Below are 20,501 nucleotides of genomic sequence, written 5' to 3' on the forward strand. Positions count from 1 at the left end.
CTGGATAGGGAGAGGAAATGTGACCTCAGCTCCCAGGCCCTAGAAAGGGGGGGTGGCTACCACAGGCCTGCACGCCCCAGATAAGGTAGCGCCACCCCTCCTAGTCGTCCAGAGTAGCACTAGGCTGACAATACTGAGGTCAATGGAAAGGTCTGGTTTTCTCCGACGCCACCATCCCTCCGCGCTGCACAGGGATGGGAGTGTGCACCGCAGGACAAGCCCCACCTCCAAACCCAGGACCCGGTCACCCATCCCTTCCACCTCCCTACCTTGACCGCAGCTTGGCCCTGATTAGAGTGGCTGTTTTTGCTATGTGGGCTCTCCTTCCTCCCCCTTCTGTTTGCCAAAGTTTCCAATAAACCAAAGTCCATGTCCGGTTTACTCCCCCTCAGCTCTCCTTGGCCTCAACTACCTCACCCTGAGCAGATGGACAGAGGGAGGGGCTTCAGGGGAGTTCAGGACTTTCATAGGGGAGGTGAGGAAAGGAAGCCATTAAGTTACTCAGTTCAGACACAGAAAGCAGTCTGTCCCCAGGCTGTGTTCCATCAGCACTCCCCCACACAGCCCATCCCGCAGATGTAAAACCACAGGCTCACTGGAGCCGCCAACACTGGGGGACCTTTCCATTTACAAAGGCCATAGGCCTTCTCTCCCCTCTTCTAAGCTGCGATTTGCTCAAGGGTTAACACTTCACAGCCCTCCCCATGCCCATTCAGTAGTAACATCCGAGGCAGGCAGTGGGGTTGAGCTTTTTTAATATCATAAATCACTGTCCGGCCCCGCCTCTCACTACCAGATCGCTTCTTGGGCCTCCTATCTTCATATTGCCTGGAAGGCTGCCTGCAGCCAGGGCTTCCACTATCGGAAGGATCCAGCACCAGCCTGAGAGGGGAGGCAACAGCAGCTACAGGGGTGGGAGTGGGGAGACAGAAGCTTGTATAGGCATGAGTGTGTGTGTGTAGTTACACATGTGAACACATGTAAAGTGCTGGGTTTACAGACCCTGGCTCAGGGACAATCTAGGACAGAAGAGGAGGTGGGCAAGGAGAAGCACATCTCCTCTCTGCCTCAGCCTCACCCTATCCCAGGGACAGACACATGGGGTAAGTGGACTGAAGCCCTTTGAGTCTGGTGGAGTCACAGATCCAGTCTGTGGGAACACTGGGTCTGTCTCCTTTTGAAAGCCCTGGAAGGGTAGGAGGTAAGGCGTAAAGGGAGACAGGTCTTGCTAGAAGAACTTGACGCCTCGGCCATCGCTGATAGTGATGATCTCTGCTTTGTGCTCCTGCTGAAGGGCCTGCAGAGCCCGTAGTAAGGTTGCCTCATCCAGCCCGTGGAACTCTGGACAGGGAGATAGGGGCAGTCAGGGACACTCAGCTCCTTGGGGCTCAAGGCCGCTGAGGAGAGTAGTCTAGCTGGAAGATGAGACTTTACAAGGCCAGGATATACATATGCCATCCATGCTGCTGCAGCTGCCACCCATCCTTCCTGGGTACACCTTAGGAGTAAGGGGTGGAATGCCCAAGCCCTATCTCCCGTATCATCTTGATATGCCAAGGTTATGGTTTCAATCTCCAGTCAGGATACATACAAGAAGCAATTAATGAATGCATAACCAAGTGGAGCAACAAATAAATGTTTCTCTGTCTAAAATCAGTATTTTCTTAATTAAAAAAAAGTAAGGGGTGGAAGAAAGCTTTAGTCAGCATAAAATGAGTATTCATGCTAATTTTCCCACTCTTGATTCTTCTATCAGATTCAACTCCCACGTACACCCCAAATATGTCTGATGCCCAAGAGTGACACCATTTGCTTGCAAGTCAGAGGGGGCCTTGACAATCAAGCCTAGGGAGGTCAAGACCCTGTCCCTGACTGACCCTAGCTGCACATCTGTACCCATCATGAGGACCTGTTCTAACACAAAGAAGTATAGCCATACATCTGGCCAGGAGACTGTTAAGGTCCAGCACAGAGATATGCCCTTTCCTAGATAAAAAGAACAAGACTGGGAGCCAAAGGCCAGCCTAGTGTCTGGAGATATGGCATTATACTTCAGGGAGATGTGAGGCAGGAGGCAAGCCCTGACAGGCTTGCACACATCATCCCCTGCGGGGGCCCAGCTCTTAAGTCAGAAAATTTGCTTTCTGAGGAAGCCTCCAGCTTTGCCCAGCCTGAGCGGTGAGCTGGGCAAGGCTGCAGCACTGAAGTCATAGGTGATGGTGGGAGTAGCAAGCAGAGGCCTGCAGAGCAGGGGGAAAGAGCCAAGAGCTATATAAACTCTGTTGGGGCAATCAGGACCTGGCAGAAAGGGGAAGCGTCCCCTTCCCCCCAGCTAAAATGGGAGCTTTTGGTGATCCTGGGGATCAGAATATGAAGGCAGAAATAAAAGAGCTACGTAAAATCAAACGCTATGCAAATCACTGCCTGGCTGGAAAACAAAGTATTTAAAAGGGCTGAGGGTGTTGGCCCAATCCCTTCAGCTAAGGCCCACAAAGCTTGAGCCCTCTATAAGAATAAAGGGTGAAAGAAAGCCTGAGTCAGCAAGAAATGAGATTTCAAGCTTAATCTCCTGCCCTGGTTCCTCATTTGGTGGCTACACCCTTAATTTTTAACTTTTCATGGGTCACAGATGCTCTTGAAAATCTGATAATATGGAGACTCTATTCCTAGAAAAATACACATACCCCCCACAAACAAAATTTGGGTGTTTTGTATGTGAATTCAGGTGGTTTATGAAAATAATGGCTATGGGCTAAGTAGTATTTAGAATTCAGAAGCAGAGAAGTGGGAAATCTGAATGTCAATTAAACAAGGACTGGAGTGAGGATTCAGATGGCAAAACTGGGGGAAGAGAAAGGCATTACCCTCATCCTCTGTGTCTTCCCCATTCGTCAGTTCATATAGGGTGAACACAGAGTTGTTCTGGCCACTCCTGGAAACCTATGGATACAGAAAATGGGGATTGAATAAGGACCAGGAATCTCTTGGGAGAAGGTAACTGGCAGCTCCACCTCTCTGACCCAGGAATGGTACCCAGTCTCAAACCAGGGTTGTCACCTCTGCAGAGAAGTGGCTAAAACCCACAAGCCATACAGGTGCTATATTTATATGTGTACACACACATTTGGAACCACTAAACCACAGGTCTTCACGTGTCTGAGGATTGACCTCTCATTCTGGTTGTTTTCCTGTTCAGGAATGGGTGGTATGCATTTGTTATATTTGGGTTGTTGATGCTTCTTACCCTCCTTTCTCTCTTGGGAATGTTTAGAGCCGGTGGTGGCTAGGAATTTGGGAGACAGAGTCTGTCCCCACACCCACATTGGTTCAGAACATCGAATTCATATTGTGGACAGCCCCATAAGGGTGCAGTGGGGGAGCGGCCCCTTGTGTTTTTTTCCCCCCTTCCTTTCCCCATTTATCTCCTGTGGCCAGAGGCTCCAGCCAACAATAGTACTCGTGGTTCCCAGTACTGCATTCTCCAAACATGGCCTCATGTAGCCTCTGGTATCCAACAGGCAAAGAAAGGGAACTTCTGTGCAGCCATGGACATTGAGTCACTGACAGAATCTCGCCTGGAAGACCTAGGCTTCCTCTTTCTGCCCCCTTCCACTATGCTCAGTCTGGATCTGGGAACACCAGGTATCTGCTGAGCACAGACACAGATCTGCTTTGCCATGTATTTGTCATTGCTGCAGAATAGTCTCACCCACTGATAGATGAGTTTCCCCCATTCTTCTGGCCTCCGCCACATGATCAGGAAGCTAGACTTGTTCTTATCCAACCACTCCAGGTTCCCTGCAAAACAGATACTTATGAAAGCATCAGCTCTAAGAAGGGACAAAGAGGCAATACCAAGGAAGAACAGAGTAGAAGAGACTCAGCTTTCAGAAAGAGAAATTCAAAATCTGTTTCACTACTGCTGTCTGCAAGGCACTCGTTCTCCTTCTATGTCTCTTCGGGTCTCAGGGCACAGAGGAAGAGATTTTAATTTGTATACCAATGGGGGAGGGACCTAGGGAATCGGGCTGTCTACTGAACCGAGAGCTCTGGGCTGCACGCAAGGGGAGAGAGAAAAGCTATTAAAAGTCTTGTGTTTATCTGACCTCAGGAAAAGCCAACTAGGAGGAAAAATAAGAAATTTGAGGAATTGAACCCACCTTTTTTCCTCAGTTCCTCTAATACAACCTGGATTGATTCCATGGGGAGCTTCCCTGGTTTAAGGTTAAGGGATTGACATTAATGGAATAAACTGGGGGGGGGGGTGTTAAAAATTCGCAGAGCCAGTCGCATGCTGAGAACCACCTGCCCCCCACCACTCCCTCCCACATACTCATACGTGCCGTTCCCCAATGGGATATACTAATAAACTGGCATTTCTTAGACACTGGGGGGAAGAAGATAAAGACAAACTATTCCAATTTAAAGGAAGAGCTTTACAAAATGAAATGTGCTGTTTCCTCATCCTCTGTCCGCTCTCCTTCCTGCACAGATATTTTAGGCATGAATCAGGCAGCAAAAACAAATGACACTTACTTCCTGGGAGAATAGGAGTAGGTAGAGAAAGTTACCAAAGGTAGTACCAGCCCTGACCGGTTTGGCTCAGTGGACAGAGCATCAGCCTGTGGACTGAAGGGTACCAGGTTCGATTCCGGTCAAGGGCATGTACCTTGGTGGCGGGGGACATCCCCAGTAGGGGGTGTGCAGGAGGCAGCTGCTGGATGTTTCTCTCTCATCGATATTTCTAACTATCTTTCTCCCTTCCTTTCTCTGTAAGAAATCAATAAAATATATTTAAAAAATAAAAATAAAAAAATAAAGGTAGTACCTGAATTTGAGCCTCACAATGACCAGGACAGGAAACTCAGAGTCCAAGGGGCTCAGGTTGGAAAGCTGGGGACTTGGCTTCGGGGCAGAGGTTCTACGACCTGAATGACAGCTGGGTACCCATCGCTGCCTGGGACAAGCGGGTTTGCTGCTGCATTTGGATTTGGGCGTGAAATGGATGCCAGCTCCATCTACTCGCTCCTTCCCACGGCCAGTGTGGATAGGAACCTGACTACTGAGGGTGCAGGGTGTGTGTCTGTGGAGTCCGGGCATGTGGGAAAGTGTGGACGTGCAGGGGTGGAGGCTGTGGACGAGGCTGAGGGAGGATACGCTGTAGCTTCACGTTGTTGAAGAGCGGGCTCTCCTGAGCTTCCATCACCGTCATGCTGGCCTGTTTGTGCAGGCGGCAGAAGGACAGGACCAGCGAGCACCACGCGGCCAGCTGCTTCTGCCGAGTGTCCACGTTCGGCTGCAACCTGCCGGGTGAAGGGGGTGGGGTGCAGAATTACGGGGAGTGAGAGGGCGCGAGGCAGCCCTCGCCGGAGGCGCGTTTCGCGGAGAAAATGAGAGGCGGAGAGTGGTGGCGACCGAGTCCTTCCTCCCCCTCCCCAGGTGCAGGGTCGGGGCTCAGCCCGGGGCCAGGGGAGGGCAGGGAGGCACAGCGGGGCTTCGCGGGGGCTGAGCCTCACGTAAAGAAGGGCGGGAAGCGATACTGCCACGGCCACTCGAAACTCATCGCCATCGTAGTAGCCCAGGAAACCCGGAACCTCCCGGCGAGGGACTTCCGGTCTCCGCTTCCGCACGTCCTGGCAGAAAGCGCAGCAGAAAGGTTCCGGACCCTTGTTGGGGGAGACGAGCAGTCCAGGGAGGGCTCTTCCTCTACTGCCAGTCCCTTGCCATTATCCTAAAAATCCTTTCCGTTTAGAGCAGAAGGTCCCTGAGAAGTCTGGCTTAAGCCCAGAGAAGGGCAATGACTTCCTCACAGAAGCATAGTTTGTTCTCAGAACTGCAAGCAGAACCCCAGGTCCCCAGACCCCAGCCTAGGATTGTGTCCACTATGCTGCACTTCTTTCAATAATGACATTTGTGTCAAATGCCATTTACGTTAAACGCCTCACATTTCCCAATCTCTTCGATTCCTATGTCCTTTGACTCTACCTTTCTTCAGTCTCCTGCAGCACCCGTGGGAACACGTTTGTAGCTGGAAACGGCTCTGCTTCCATGGTTCAGAGCAGCCACCCTTGACCACAGCCATCCATCTCTGATCTCTCTCCCGTTCTCACCTTCCTAGTCTCAAGCCCCAGAGCCCTTTTGGTCGCGACTCCTTACCTAGACTTGACTACTCAATTCTGTCCCCTTGTCTACCTACGTGCTGGTCAGTTTCCAAACCAGATTGTTGGTCCCTGCCCACCCACACTCCCTTTTTGTGTCACTCCTTGGCAGGGGAGTATGCCTAGAAAAAAATCACCATAGCATGCTGACTGAGACCCAGATTCCATGACTAACCTCATGGCTGGACTTTCAGTGCAGCCCAGTGGCCCTTTGTATTTTTTTTTTAATTGATTTTAGAGAGAGGGAGGGAGGGAGAGAATAAGAACCTGATTTGAGAGAGAAATATCCATCAGTATACACCCTAACCAGGGATTGAACCTGCAACCTGGGTGTGTGCCCTGACCAGAACCTAACCCACCACCTTTTGGTGTACAGGATGACGTTGTAACCAAATGAGCCGCACTGGTCAGGGTTGTCTTTTTTTTTTTTTTTAAATAAGAGTTTATTTGAACCAAACTGACAACATATGGTGGGGAACAAGCTCTCAAATACTCCCAACCCTTTGTCTTTTAATGACTCCCTGTCACATCGCTCAAGGTAACTCTTCAAAGTTGTCCACTCATCAAGCCATGTCACCTGTCCCCGTTTTCCTCCTCTCTGCAGAATGTCCTTCCCCTCTATTTTATGAGATTGCACCCGTGAATGTGAACTTATTAATCTTTCCCTCTCCATCCGTCAACACACTTGATTTGTCTCTCAAAAAGTCTTCTCTTTTACTCCTTCCTTTTGGACTCAAAGGAAGAAGTGCTGCTCTTCCTTTACAAGGCCAATCCTTTGGCGTATCTTCTTGCCTCTCCTTTCTAACTTCCTCCAGGACTTCTCTATGCATCATCTTCCCTCATCTCCTTTCCCCTGCCTCCTCTCTGCTAGTCTACAAATATGCTGAAGTCATCTCTATTTGAAAATATGTTGTGCCCTAATCTGAAAGAATATATGCACCCTTATGTTCATTACAGTGCTATTTACAATAGCCAGTATCTGAAAACAGCCCAAGTGCCCTCACAGTTTAATTCTTGGTCAGGGCATATGCCCAGGTTTCAGGCTCAATCCCTATTAAGGGGTGTGTGGGAGGCAGCCAGTCAATGATTCTCTCTCCTCATTCATATTTCTCTCTCAATCTCTCTCTCTCTCTCCCTTCCTCTCTAAAATCAATAAAAATATATATTTTTAAAAATATGTAGTGTCCCTGACTTTGCCACTCTCTCAATTTCTTGTCTGATCTCTAACATCTTCCCCACCAAAATCCATTCTTCATTGTGCACAATTCCTAGTTCACAGAAGTACCCAACAAATATTTGTTGAATGAACAAATGAACTTTGCAATTGATACTGTTGTTTCAAAGGGCACCATCTCCTTTGCTTCCAGGGCACTGCTTTATCCTTGGTCTGCTACTGTCTCTCTGATCTTTCCCTTTGTCTCCCCCCCCCCCTCATTCTTTAATTATGGGTGTTTCCTAAGAACCCAACTTCAGTCTTCTTTTCACTACACCTTCTCTTAAAACTTTCATCCCTCTCATGGATTTATATGACATTTCTGTGCAGAATACTCTTAAACCTGTGTTTCCAGCTCCACCCTCTTTCTACCACCACCATCACCACTCCCATTTCTAACTCACTGTGGGATATTACAGCTTGTTCCATAGTTACCTCATATTGCATATCCTTTTCCTCAGGCTACCTCCTGTTAATGGCCCTTTTCTGTTCTTACTTCCATCATTGTCCAAATAACTCAGGTTCAAAGCCTGAGTCAGCTCTAGTCTCTCTGTCTGTCACCTACTTCATATCCAAATCCTGTTGATTCCCTCCCCTGTTTTTAATCATCTCTCCTACTTTTTAATTATTTTTCATTTCCCCATTCATCACACTTTTGGTCCATGTCCTATTTTTCTCAAGCCTGTATTATTACAATAGTTTCCTAATTCATCTCCCTTTCTACGCGCTCCTCTAGGGGAATGCACTCCACCTACCGTCAATTCATGTAACAACTCTACAATCACCCTCCTGTGATCTTAACTCCTGTGATCACAGCTCTGTTAGATGTGACCCTTCCTTCCTTTGCACTCGTACAAACATTTGGCTTGTATTCTTTGCATGACTTTCATCACACACTCCATTGTTTTTGTTTATTTGCACATGTCCACTCCCTTACTAGATAAAAGCCATTGAGGGCAGAAACCAAGTCTTAGCTAACTTCCTTTTTTAAAACAATGTACCATACAGTGTCTTACACCAACATGCCTCTGATGTATGTTAGCAAAATGCATGAAGGCAAATATGGGCCAAGAAAAGCATAGATATATCCTTGGAGGAGACATATACATTCATGAAAACAGCAAAGATTTATCTCAGGTGAAAACTCAAAATGTGCAAGGGAACAGGTGTGTCTCTAGAGAGACAAATACGTCCTGAGAGGAGAAGTGTGTCTCAGAGAATGAATAGATACATTCCAGAAAGCAAACACGTATGTATCTATGGAATAGACAGGCATGTCTAGGAAACGGATATGTATATTCTCAGGGAGGCAGATATTTCAACAAGGAGTGAAGGAAGTTCCTGAAGAGGCTTTAGGTACCACACGGAATAAACAGGTGTCTTTATGGAAAGCAAAGTTGTTCTCTAGGTATTTTTGATGACCTTTGTTCCAAGGAAAATTGGAGGTGAAGGTTCTCTGGTGAGAACTGAGCCTCACTGTCCAGGGGACCTACAAGAGTGTCCATATGCCAAAATGTTGAGTCAGAGACTAAATATCTCCCCAGAAAGTGGTGTGGATAAAAAAGGGATGCTGTAATAAATCATAAATTCCTAACTGGGCAGGTCATGGTGGGTAGTCACACCCTAGGCATATAAATTTCTTGCCTTAAGCAAGCCAGGTCCATTGTTTTTGTGCATCCAGGTTAGCACACCTTTGAAAATGCCTCCTTCCAAACCCCTCCTTCTAAGATGTAACCACTCTCACCTTGCTGTTTCCCACCTTCACATAATCTTCCTTAAACCCCCTCCTTAGTTTCAAATGCATGAAAGAAACTGCAAAACTGTTATTCTTCAGAGCATTTGAGAGCTTGCTGCTCGTATATGCCGTCAGTTTTGGCTCAAATAAACTTGATCAAACTTTATTTTTATGTATTTTTTAGATATATTTATTTTATCTTTTTTTTCAAATACATTTTTATTGATTTCAGAGAGGAGGGGAGAGGGAGAGAGAGATGGAAACATCAATGATGAGAGAGAATCATCCTCCCGCACGCCCCCACCAAGGATCGAGCCTGCAACTCGGGCATGTGCCCTTGACTGGAATCGAACCCGGGGCCCTTCAATTCACAGACCGACACTCTACCCACTGAGCCAAACCATCCAGGGCTAAACTTTATTTTTATTGTTCACACTATTACAGATGTCCCCCATTTCTCCCCTCTTGCCCACCTCCAACCAGCCCCACCACCTCTCAAAGAAAGTCTTTTAAAAATTCTCCACAGGTTTGGACATTTCTTATGTCGACAGTAGGAAAGTGTCTTCAGGGAGCCCAAGTCTGACTCAGGAAGCCGGTAGAACTACTGTTTGCTATGGAGATGACAGGTCTCTGACCTCAGGGTCCAATCTCCTGTTTTGAGCTTCATCCACCACACATCCATCTTCTGCTTTTTGGGTTAGTGGACACCAGGGGGCAGTGTGCAGCCAGGCTGTAGGCCACACCCCCGGGGTCCAGGACAATGTAGGATGAGGGCCAGGGACCTGGAGGGGGAGTCCTGTGGTGAACCTAGCAGAGGGATCCCCCATTGCCTTTACCCTCAATCCTGACTGAGGTCCTTAGGGGTGGAATCCAGTTAGTCTGATCAGAGTTCCTGTTCGAAGTCTCTAGAAGTGAACTGAAACATGAAAGGGGAAAATTCGGAACTCCTGGGTGGCCCCCCCTTCCTTCTGGTAGGAGTCACAGTCCAGAGTCCTCCCTCGCCCCTCCCCCCACACCTCCCCAGCGGCTGTCCAGACCGGAAGGGAGTCTTTTCCTGCAGGCTTCCTGGAGCTGGGTTTGGATAGGGGCAGGAAAGGCCCCACCTTGGGAGGGAGGAATGTAGGAGTGCAGCCTTCAGGTGGGGGTGGGGGGTGGGGGTGCCGGCGGAGGCCTGTGGGGGCCGGTAAGTAAACAAAACAGTGGGGCTATCAGATTCTTGCGGCTCTGTGGCCCAGAGCTGGGGGTCTGTGGACATGACAGGTTCTGGGAGGGACACAGGCCCCACTGGGATAGGGAGGAGGACGGTGTACAAAAGAAACCTTTTATTTTGAAAATTGCAGAACTGGTGCCATGACCCTCCCCAGCTCCATTCCCCCAATCTCAGGCTCTGTGTGCAGTGAGGCGAGAGAAGGGGTCAGGGAGACGGGGAGGGAGACCGGGGGGGGGGGGGGGGGGGGGGGGGGGGGGGTGGCAGGGAAGGGAGGGCCGGCTGCTGAGAAACGTATGCCACCCTAGGCCCGGGCTTCGCTGTCTTTACTCTTCCACACCACAAGGGTGACCAGGAACGGGATGAGGCAGATGGGGGCTATGATCATGGCCAGGAGTACATCCTCTGGGGGGTCTGAGAAGGTGGTCTCCGCCAGGGTGCAGTTGGCAAAGTGGGTCTGGTGAGTCTTAAAGATGATCTGTTCCGCCGAGGGATTGGGGAAGCCCAGGTCAAAGTGTTCGGCTTCTCTTTCCAAGCATTCCTGCAGGTCGCTGTAAGGCCTGGGGCAGGAGAGGACGAGCGTGAGGGCCCACCCACAAGGAGCAGGGCGCCCACCCCTGGCCCAAACCACCCTCCAGCACGGCCCCTACCTGCTAATCATGGCCCAGTCGCACCAGTCTTCTTTGATATTGTCCATATCAACCTGGTAGTCTCCCCAGCAACGTGAAATGCTCTCATCATACGTCTCCATTTTCCCTGTGGGCACTAAGGCTGCACCGTGACCACACCCCACCCTTCCCTCCCAGCCCTCTGGTCCAGGTCCTTCCATTCAGGAGCCCCTGTCCCTGTCTTTAAACGTAGGCACCGCCCGGACAGCCTCAGCACGTTTCCCCAACAAGACCCTTCTGGCTGAGGGACAATGTTAGTGCCCTCCACGCGCACAGCCCTTCCCAGAGTGGCAGGAGTTTCCGCATCCCCCTTCTTCTGGGGTCTTCTCACCCCCTGTGAGGTGGCCAGCTTGGGGGCCTGCCTTATGGGAAAGGAACCCTCTCCACGGGGACTTGCCTCTCCTCCTGCCCCAGCACACCTTCCACAGCTGCTGACCACTCACCTCCGGACTCCAGGCTGCCTGCGGTGGTCGGAAGCTGAGCCACGGACCCCTGGGGCTTCAGGGTGGCTGTGGGCAGACATGGGAGAGGAGGTGGAATCGTTGGGTCTGGGCAGTGGGTGTGAGTCGGAGGCTAAGGCCCTGGGAAGTCAGAGCCAATCCCCGAGGAGAAGGAGGCGTGATGCACCCTCGGGGTGCCTCCGTGGCCAGAGGAGAGGGGCTGGGACCAGCTCCTTCCCGCGGGCATTCGGACCCCGAACACCTTCCCTTCTCGCCACCCCAGACCTTCCACCATCTCTCCGCCGGGCCCCCGCCCCGGCTTCCCCCAAGTGGGAAGCAGCTTGCACGGCGCCCTGACCGAGGTGGGGCTACGGACAGACCGAAGGACAGCGCTGTCCGCACCCACAGCCTCGGGCCCGCGCTGGCCTCGGCCGTCCAGCCCCCCGCCCCTCCCTCGCGGGCCTCCCGCGCGCGTCCACCCCCGGCCCGGCGCTGCGCTCACCGCCCAGCAGGAGGAGGAGGCTGAAGGCGGTGGGTCGCCCCGCGCGGGTCGCCGGGGTCCGCGGGCCGCCGGCGGGACGCTCGGCCCGGAGCGAGGCCATCGCGCGGCGAGCGGGCGAGGAGGGGCGGCGGCGCTGCGCCGGGCCCGGGCGGGGGCGCCTATATCCCCGGCCCCCGTCGCAGGAAGCCGCGCCGCTTCCTCGCAGGGGCAGGGACAGCCGCGGCCACGTGGGGGGCGGGGGCGACGCCAGGGCCGGCGGGCTGGAGGGGGAGTCGCAGCCTCACCCGGCCCTGGCGCCTGCCGCTCCCCCGCCTCGCCGGCGGTGGCCCACCCTTTCTTCCAGCGCACCCCGCGGGGCTGGACAGCTCCCCTCGTAACCCAGAACCCGGAGCCAGTTCCTGCTCTCGGCCGCGGGGCGCCCAGCACTTGCCAGGGTCTCCCAGCACCCGCTCCGGGGCTCCGGTGGTCCCCTCTCTTTCGCGGGGAGGTGGGCAGGGGCAGAGGCGGGGTGGGGAGCGAGCTGCCCTCCGGGGCTTGGAGACGAGGGAGGGGTCTGGGAACTCAGCTCCGGCCGGCGGGGAAGGGCTGTCCTGGGCGGCGGGGAAGGCGCGCCTGGAGCTGGACTCTGTTCCCAGTTTCCCTTGGAATCCCCGTGGATGTCAGCCCGCCTGCCAAAGCCGGGGAGGAGAAAGCCGGCCCTCCCGAGTGGGTAGAAGGCCTGGGAATAGAGATAGAGGGGAAACCAAAGTCTCAATACCCGCCCTTCCGGGAACCCCCTGGGGCCCAGACCCACAAACAGGATTGGGGAGAGGGGGCAAGAGTGAGATGACTGTATTGCCAGGCAGAAGGTGGCCACAGCTCCAGGACCAAGGTTGTGAGAAGGGTGGGGTTCAGAACCTACAACGTGTGGCTTCATTCGTGAGATGGGTACATGGAGGGGAGCGAGCCCAGAACTTGGCGTTCAGAAGCCCTGAGTCCCATTCTATCGCTCCACTCCCCTGGAAAGATTTCAGTTACCTTCACACATTCCTAGCGTCCCCCCACATCCCGCCCCCACCCCCCCGTCCGCCCCTCCCCCGCCCCTGAAATGACCCTCTCCACTACCCTGTAGGGAGGATGACATCTGTGAAAGGGCATTGCATGCACTCAAGTAGGCACTGGTTTCCTTTCCCAAAGACTTGCCTAAGGTCACACTGCGGGCGGGAGCTTGGTGATCTGGGCCCCGGGGGCCCTGCTTTCTGCCTCACCACAGCTGTCTCTGTGTCCTGGGCGGAGCTTCGCTGGCCTGAAGCAGTGGAGGAGCCCAGGAGCTGACTCGGCTGTGATGGTCCACTCCAGACACAGCTGCCAGCACTGAGCTTTCCTAAATTACTCCCAGACGCTGACCCTTGGACTCAGCTGCTGCTATTGTCCCAATTTACTCATCCCTGCCTCACACAGATTATCTTTCATGATCTGTCTTCAGAATCTTCATCTCAGGGTCATAGGCTCTGGGATCCTGGCCACTGATAACCCGTGGCCCTCCTCCAGGGCTGGGGTCAAGAGGTTGCTTTAGAAAGACATTCAGCAGGAGAGGGGAGGTGGCCTACTGGGCATAAACCCCGAAGCCCTCCTGCGGAGGGTCATCCTCTGCAAGGTGCAGAAAAAAGCCAGGCACCTCAGAGCCGCTTCAGGCCAGGGACAAAATCCATTCCTTCCCTCCCACCTGGGATTGCCCTTAAAAAAAATTATATATATATATATATATATATTCAAGAGGGAAATTCTGAGTGATATGATGGAATTAGGGAGGAAGGAGGGGCGAAAGCAAAACCAGCCATTTCCAGTGGGCTGGGGTCAGAAGCACGTGAGCCCACTGTGGTTAGAACCGGAGTTGGGGTCAAGATTAAACTTGTCAAAAGTAAATGTTGGGTTTTAAATAGGGCAGCATGGTCTAATGGATAAAAACAAACTAACATTGGTTAGGATTCTGAAGGCCTCTGTCTTGCTGTATAACCTTGGGAAGGCCATGTCTTTGGAGCTCAACATTTTCAAATACAAAATGACCCTAGAATCAAAAGGGAATACACAGGTGACTTGGCAGAAAGTGTGGTTTTTCGCCTGGAGTTGGGGTTAAGCTTGCGTCAGGATTGAAGACCTCCAAAGGAGAACTTGTAGCAGTGGTTCCCAAAGGTGAAGTCCAAACCCTTCCGTTGCAGAGTCTGGGAATTCTTTTCTCCTCCTGATTTTCCTCTTCCCACTTTTTCTTACCAGTTAGATGTTTGGATGTTTTCATTGACCCCTGGGAGCATCCTGGTAACTTGGGGTCAGCTATGAGGGTCCTTTGGGGCTGAACGGAGACTGGAGACCTCGCCTTCATCTTCCAAGTTGCCGTAGGAGATAGTCCCATGTTCTGTGGCCAAGGGACAGAGAAGAGCTTCATCAGGGACAGGTTCTTTCATGGAAAGTCCCATTTTCCATCCCTAGAATCCCTTACCTTTCTTTTCTAAGCCCATTTCTGCTTTAAAATGTATCATTTTTGCTATAAAAATATACCTTTAATTGCAAGTAATACATAAGTGTATACTTGTTGCAAAATATATATTTGTTCTTTCAAATCATTTAAATAACCTGGCAGTGAGTCAAAATATGAAAAGAAGATTCAAGCTTGCTCCCTTTAAGGGGGGTACTGCCATGATTGCCTCGCACAAGCATTACCAAAGGCAATGATGACACCAGATTCCAAAGAGCATGGTGGTTAAGAAGGCTTCAAGGCTCACAGACTGAAGAGCTTGGTTTTGGGATGTTTCAGAGGGGTAGCAGGAGACAGGAGAGACCTCAAATTCAAGGGACCCTGAAAGGATAGGACTGGGTTTCTGGGTCATCAGCACCTTGAAATGTTTCTTGACATGATTCAGTGTGGAGAGTATTTGTCGCCTGGGGAGAAGCGAGCAGGATGGGCTGAGCAGATAGTATGTTGTCCCATAAGGTCAAACTTCTTTAGGACATAGACTCAGTCTCCCTGTTGTTCAGGTAATACTAGAAAAACAAGACCACACTGAAGCCAGAGTTTCCTATTCTGTCTGCAGCTCAGTCTCTCTTACAAAATATTTCAATACAGAAAACTTTATAACCCCATTCCTTTCTCACTCACCTTAAGTATATTTTGCACTTAAAAAAAAAAAAAAGCAGCCCTAGCCAGCTTGGCCCAGTGGATAGGGCGTCAGCCTTTGGACTGAAGGGTCCCAGGTTCAGTTCAGGCCAAGGGCACATGCCTGGGTTGCGGGCTTGATCCCCAGTGTGGGGCATGCATGAGGCAGCCAATCAATGATTCTCTCTCATCATTGATGTTTCTATCTCTCTCTCTCCTTCTCCCTTCCTCTCTGAAATCAATAAAGAAATACATTTTTTTAAAAAAAAACAAAAATAGGATTTAATATCCATGTTGTTCAGTAATTTTTTTTCTTTTTCTTTTTCTGTTAATCCTCATCCAAGGATATTTTTCCCCATTGATTTTCAGAGAGAGTGGAAGGGTGGCGGGAAGACACACAGAGAGAAACCTCAATGTAAGAGAGACACAATGGTTGATTGCCTCCTACATGCACCCGACCAGGGATCGAGCCTGCAACCGAAGTAGATGTTCTTGACCAGGAATCGAACCCAAAACCCTTCGGTCTGAGGGCCGCTCTAACCACTGAGTAAAACTGGCCAGGGCTTCTTCTTCGTTTTTTTTTTTTTTTTTTTTACTTAATAACATGTCTTGGATATCTTCCCATGATGCCATATGTATATGTGCCACTTTTCTTTTAACTGTTGCAAAGTATTGTTTTTAGACTTTTTTTTTTTCTTCTTATATCCAGTGGAGTCTGGTCTTTCAGTTCCCAATACACTCCCTTCTTCCTCTGTCCCTACCCCACACACATCCCTAGTGGTTGGGAAGAGAGGAATGAGGTTCTCCTCCAAGTGAACTTTGACCTGCGATTTCTGACCTGGGAGAGGATCCTTCTGTCATATGTATTATGGAGTGGGGCAGAGATGACTCAGTCCTTAGAAGCAGTGCCATTTCTAATCCTCAGCCTTCCCCCTCACACACACACACACACACACACACACACACACACACACACACCCAGAACAACATAAGGGGAAGTAAAAAGCACCGGGGCCTCCTGCACAATGAAATTATGCAGAGCATCTTGGAATTAGTGTCTCTATGGTACAGACATTCACACATGCGGGCCTCTCCTCCAGCTGTCTGCAAAAGAGAAAGAAAAGAACAGAAAGTGTGGGGGAGAGTCAGGACCCAGGAAGCCAGAAGTCTTGGCTGGGTGGTGCTGATCTTTCCAAGCTGGAGAGCGGAGACAAACATCTTTGAGGGCAGGGAGGCAGCAAGAAGAACCAGGAGGGCTACAGCCAGGGAGCCAGCTAGCTACAGAGGGGAAAACAAAGGAATAGGGACACAATTACTCCATCTCTCCCCCAGCCTCCTCATCTCCAGAATGATGGCACACTTGGTATGAGAAGCATAACCACCTCTCAGAGGGAAAAATGGTTATCAGAGAAAATTGTGGTTCTCAGGTTTGTAAAAAGCGTAGACAATGGTCAAGTTATATTCCATATCAACTGCCGAGGACTTAATAGTAGCTGCCATTTATCGAACCCAGAACCGCTTGATGCTAAGTTTCATGTCTTAACCAGGATTTTATTACTTCCCCCTCATTCAAAATCAGAGTATCGATTCCGTATTGGGTCTTGACAGGAACAGAGGAGGATAGAGTTTCTTCTGAGATCAGATTAAGCCCTCCAGAAATTAGATCCTGCACACAACATATTCCCCCTCCTTCCCTGACCCAGGCTGGACCATGACATCACATCGTGGAGGCTGTTTTTCCGAAAAGAACCCAGGCCAGATTTACAAGAACAACATTCAGTGTGACTGAAGAGGACCATGGCCAAGTGACCATAGCACACGCCCAGCAGTGCTGAGAACACTGCTAATCCCTCAGCACTGAGGCTGACGCATGGTTGCTGTCAGGACCAAATGTCAGATGCAGGATTGCTGTTCCCCTTCCTCATTCCCGGACTATGTATCGCTCTCTCCACTGAGCCAAACCGGTTAGGGTGATGGTCCTGTGAAACCATCCCCAGGTACGTTCTATGCCCTCCCAGCACTCCAGGAGGCTTGATGCTGTATAACATGGGAATGCCAGGCAGTATGCTCCATGTTTCATACAAAATGTTTCATTTAAAACTCACAACTCTGTTAAACAGCAACCCACTTTACAGGTGAGGAAACGAAGGCTCAGAAAAGAAGCTACTTGTCCAAGTCATGCAACTAATATTGATACATAGCTCTTCTTTTTTTTAAAAAAATATATATATTTTATTGATTTTTTTACAGAGAGGAAGGGAGAGGGATAGAGAGTTAGAAACATCGATCAGCTGCTTCCTGCACACCTCCTACTGGGAATGTGCCCGCAACCAACGTACACGCCCTTGTCCAGAATCGAACCTGGGACCCTTCAGTCCACAGGCCGACGCTCTATCCACCAAGCCAAACCAGTTAGGGCGATACATTGGTCTTTCTTGATGCTGAAGCCTGGCACTTTACCTCATCTCCACAGTAATTGATAGAAGTCCACCTCCTAGCCAACTTGCAAGACAGAGCCAAATAGGAAGAGATGAGGAAGAGTGGCCAGAAGGGCAAGGCTCCTCATGGCACAAAAAGCTTTCTCCACTCAGTACAACCCTTCTGACTATGCCTGCTGTACCTACAGACAGTAGCTTTTCACGTCCTTTCCCCCAAGACCTTAATGCTCTAGATCAGCGATTTTCAACCAGTCTGGTTCAGTTCTCTATCTATTTGTGACCAGTTGAGGCGGCATGGCAGAATAGGTGTGGCAGCCTTGCCCAATCTGTGTGTCCACATAGTACAGGAAATGGAAACTGAACAGACAGAGGAAACCTTCCCCAGCACTCAAACCAATGGTGAATTTAGTAAACGCCCTGCAGAAGATATGGAAGAGGAACAAGCTTTTAAAAGACCTAAAAACACTGATGAGATGGTTTAATTATGCATTCTGCTTGAGAGCAAGAATGCTGGGGTAGTGATTGAAAAGGGGGCAGAAGTATTAAGGCTCAATGTACAGACTACAAGGCCAGTGTTTTGGCCCCAGACAGTAGTGGTCCCGGGCGTATATTGAGTGTCAGTGCTGATACTGAAACAACTGGAGACAGTCTGGAAAAAAGCATCCCTGCCTTGGAAGAGGGCCTGCAGTTGCCCTCACCCACTGCCACCAGCCCGGATCTGACACTGTGGAATGCTTCAGTTACTAGCACTGAAACGGAAGCGACTTTAAATTTGAACTGAGACTGTTGATTCATCAGAGTCTGGCAGGAGGACTTCTTGGTGTCAGAGGTGCTAAAATTAAAGAACTTCAAGAGAGCACTCAGACAACAATCAAGCTTTTCCAGGAATGCTGTCCTCATTCCACTGACGGAGTCATTCATTTTTAAAAATATTAATTAATTAATATTGATTTTTAATTGTATTTATTGAGGTGACATTGGTTAATAAAATTATATAGGTTTCAAGTGTACAATTCTATAATACATCACCTGTATATTGCATTGTGTGGTCACCACCCCAAGTCAAGTCTCCTTTTAGCACCATTTATCCCCCTATACCCTTTTACTCCCTCCCAACACCCTTTTCTCTGGTAATCATTATGCTGATGTCTGTGTCTATGAGTTTTGTTGTGTTGTGTTTTGTTTTGTTTTCTTAATCTGTTCACCTTTTCCACCCAGCCACCCCCCTCCCCCATCCCCTAGAGTCATTCTTAATGGAGGGAAACCCGATAGGTAAAGTGCCTAAAGATCATAATTTTTCTTATATCAGTCTCCCATCAGAAGACATGCACAGGCTCCTTAATCCACAGTTTTGCAGGAGCCGACAGCCAGGCCCATCCAAACCGTGTTACCATGTTAAGATGTTTCGCAACCAGTATGACAGTGATGTCACTGTTTGGAGCCCTCCGGGCAGGATTCATCAAATTCCATTGAATATGCAATGGAAGCTGTCAAACAAGGGTCAACCACAGTTGGTCTGAAATAAAAAACCCTGTGCAGTATTGGTTGCATTGAAGAAAGCACAGTGGCTCAGCAGTTAGCATCAACCTATATTATTCAGGAGGTCATGGTTCATTTCCGAGTCAGAGTAATTGTCCTGGTTGTGGGCTCGATCCCCAGTGTTGGGCTTGCAGGAGGCAGTCGATCAATGATTCTCTCTCATCATTGATGTTTCTATTTTCCCCTCCCTTTCCCTTCCTCTCTAAAATCAATAAAAATATATTTAGAAAGAAAGAAAGAAAGAAAGAAAGAAAGAAAGGAAGGAAGGAAGGAAGGAAGGAAGGAGGGAAGGAGGGAGGGAGGGAGGGAGGGAGGGAGGGAGGGAAGGAAGGAAGGAAGGAAGGAAGGAAGGAGGGAGGGAGGGAGGGAGGGAGGGAGGGAGGGAGGGAGGAAGGAAGGAAGGAAGGAAGGAAGGAAGGAAGGAAGGAAGGAAGGAAGGAAGGAGGAAGTCAGCAAGAAAGTAAGAAAGAAAGAAAGAAAGAAAGAAAGAAAGAAAGAAAGAAAGAAAGAAAGAAAGAAAGTGAGAGCTTGCAGTTCATCAGAAAAAAATTCTCCATGTTGACAATCATGTTGGTATCTCAGTAGCGGGACTTATTGCCTATGCTAGACTATTATGTAACTTTATGGTCAGAGGATTAAACAAATTCATCAGGAGTCAGGATCTCTGATCAAAATTGGAAAGCTAACCAGATATGTTAAGGTTGTGGGTTCCATCTCCGGTCAGGGCACATACAAGAAACAATCAATGAATGCATGAATAAGTTGAAGAGCAAATCGATGTTTCTCTCTCTTTCATCCTCTCTTTCTCTCTCAAATCAATAAAAAAATAAAATTGATGAGCCTTTGGAAGGGTCCGAAGGTTGGATTATTACCATTACAGGATCACAGGACCGGATACAGAACACAGTACTGGTATTTGTTGCTGCAGAACAGTGTGAAGCAGTATTCTGGAATGTTTTCCTAAGACTAGTGAAGAACTGAAGGAGTCCTGCATATATATAGTTTTAATCTGCTTCTGTTTAAAAAGCCAACATTCCTCTGCTTCATAGGTTCCGCATTTGAGGTGTAGTCAAATCTTTGCTGTTCACTAAATGTAATGTTTTAGTTCCTTACAAACCAGGGTCAGGGGGTGGGAAGTGCAAAAACTAACATCAAAATTTTGAAACAGCAGCAGAGTGAGTTCATTTTAATTTTTGTTCATTGTTGGTGCTTAAAAAGGGAACTTCTCCTTATGTAATTATTGTGAGTGCTTTGTTTTGTGGTCCCTGCAACATTTGGGGAGGGGGAGGGGACAGGGAGGAAAAGTAACAATTGTTCATGTGTCCCTGGCATCTATTCAGAGCAGTGTGCAGTATGTAATGCTCTTTTGTATGAAACGTTTTAGAATTAAAAAAAAATTTAGTGAACCTAAACATTAAAAAGAAAAGAATTTTTAAAACATGCAATACTAGTACATGACTGTTTAGTCAGG

The 20,501-nt window shown here is 49.4% G+C and overlaps 2 protein-coding genes and 2 pseudogenes across 3 annotated transcripts; 1 reads left to right on the forward strand and 3 right to left on the reverse strand.

Moving 5' to 3' along the window:
* Window positions 1-738: 738 nt before the first annotated feature.
* On the reverse strand, window positions 739-5,638 carry VPS25 (vacuolar protein sorting 25 homolog). The gene is made up of 6 exons (XM_036341945.1): window positions 5,517-5,638; window positions 5,158-5,303; window positions 4,161-4,214; window positions 3,710-3,798; window positions 2,865-2,940; window positions 739-1,341 (listed from the first exon to the last, which is right to left on the reverse strand). Exons 1-6 carry the CDS (start codon window positions 5,567-5,569, stop codon window positions 1,229-1,231), a joined length of 531 nt encoding a protein of 176 aa, XP_036197838.1. The 5' UTR covers window positions 5,570-5,638; the 3' UTR covers window positions 739-1,228.
* A 3,879-nt stretch (window positions 5,639-9,517) lies between these two features.
* On the reverse strand, window positions 9,518-12,130 carry RAMP2 (receptor activity modifying protein 2). 2 transcript variants are annotated; one of them, XM_036341770.1, is made up of 4 exons: window positions 11,924-12,130; window positions 11,425-11,490; window positions 10,964-11,069; window positions 9,518-10,873 (listed from the first exon to the last, which is right to left on the reverse strand). In XM_036341770.1, exons 1-4 carry the CDS (start codon window positions 12,021-12,023, stop codon window positions 10,618-10,620), a joined length of 528 nt encoding a protein of 175 aa, XP_036197663.1. In that variant the 5' UTR covers window positions 12,024-12,130; the 3' UTR covers window positions 9,518-10,617. The 2 variants fall into 2 exon arrangements, with proteins under 2 accessions (XP_036197663.1, XP_036197662.1); XM_036341769.1 differs by having other exon boundaries at window positions 10,964-11,078; window positions 11,924-12,125.
* A 2,486-nt stretch (window positions 12,131-14,616) lies between these two features.
* On the reverse strand, window positions 14,617-17,518 carry LOC118671420 (annotated as a pseudogene).
* LOC118671421 lies at window positions 17,431-18,964 on the forward strand (annotated as a pseudogene).
* Window positions 18,965-20,501: the final 1,537 nt, after the last annotated feature.

Source organism: Myotis myotis, unplaced genomic scaffold (assembly GCF_014108235.1).
Source record: "Myotis myotis isolate mMyoMyo1 unplaced genomic scaffold, mMyoMyo1.p scaffold_m19_p_17, whole genome shotgun sequence".
Lineage (NCBI taxonomy): Eukaryota > Metazoa > Chordata > Mammalia > Chiroptera > Vespertilionidae > Myotis > Myotis myotis.

What these genes read in the sequence shown, in the direction of transcription:
- VPS25 (XM_036341945.1), bottom strand. Translation starts at nt 5,569, where the DNA reads ATGGCGATGAGTTTCGAGTGGCCGTGGCAGTATCGCTTCCCGCCCTTC. An exon ending in AGAGGAACTGAGGAAAAAAG is followed by an intron (nt 3,799 to 4,160) that starts GTGGGTTCAATT and finishes TCTGTTTTGCAG; the next exon opens with GGAACCTGGAGTGGTTGGAT. An exon ending in GGAAGACACAGAGGATGAGG is followed by an intron (nt 1,342 to 2,864) that starts GTAATGCCTTTC and finishes CTCCCTGTCCAG; the next exon opens with AGTTCCACGGGCTGGATGAG.
- RAMP2 (XM_036341769.1), bottom strand. Translation starts at nt 12,023, where the DNA reads ATGGCCTCGCTCCGGGCCGAGCGTCCCGCCGGCGGCCCGCGGACCCCG. An exon ending in AGGCAGCCTGGAGTCCGGAG is followed by an intron (nt 11,079 to 11,424) that starts GTGAGTGGTCAG and finishes GTGCAGCCTTAG; the next exon opens with TGCCCACAGGGAAAATGGAG. An exon ending in GACTGGGCCATGATTAGCAG is followed by an intron (nt 10,874 to 10,963) that starts GTAGGGGCCGTG and finishes CTCCTGCCCCAG; the next exon opens with GCCTTACAGCGACCTGCAGG.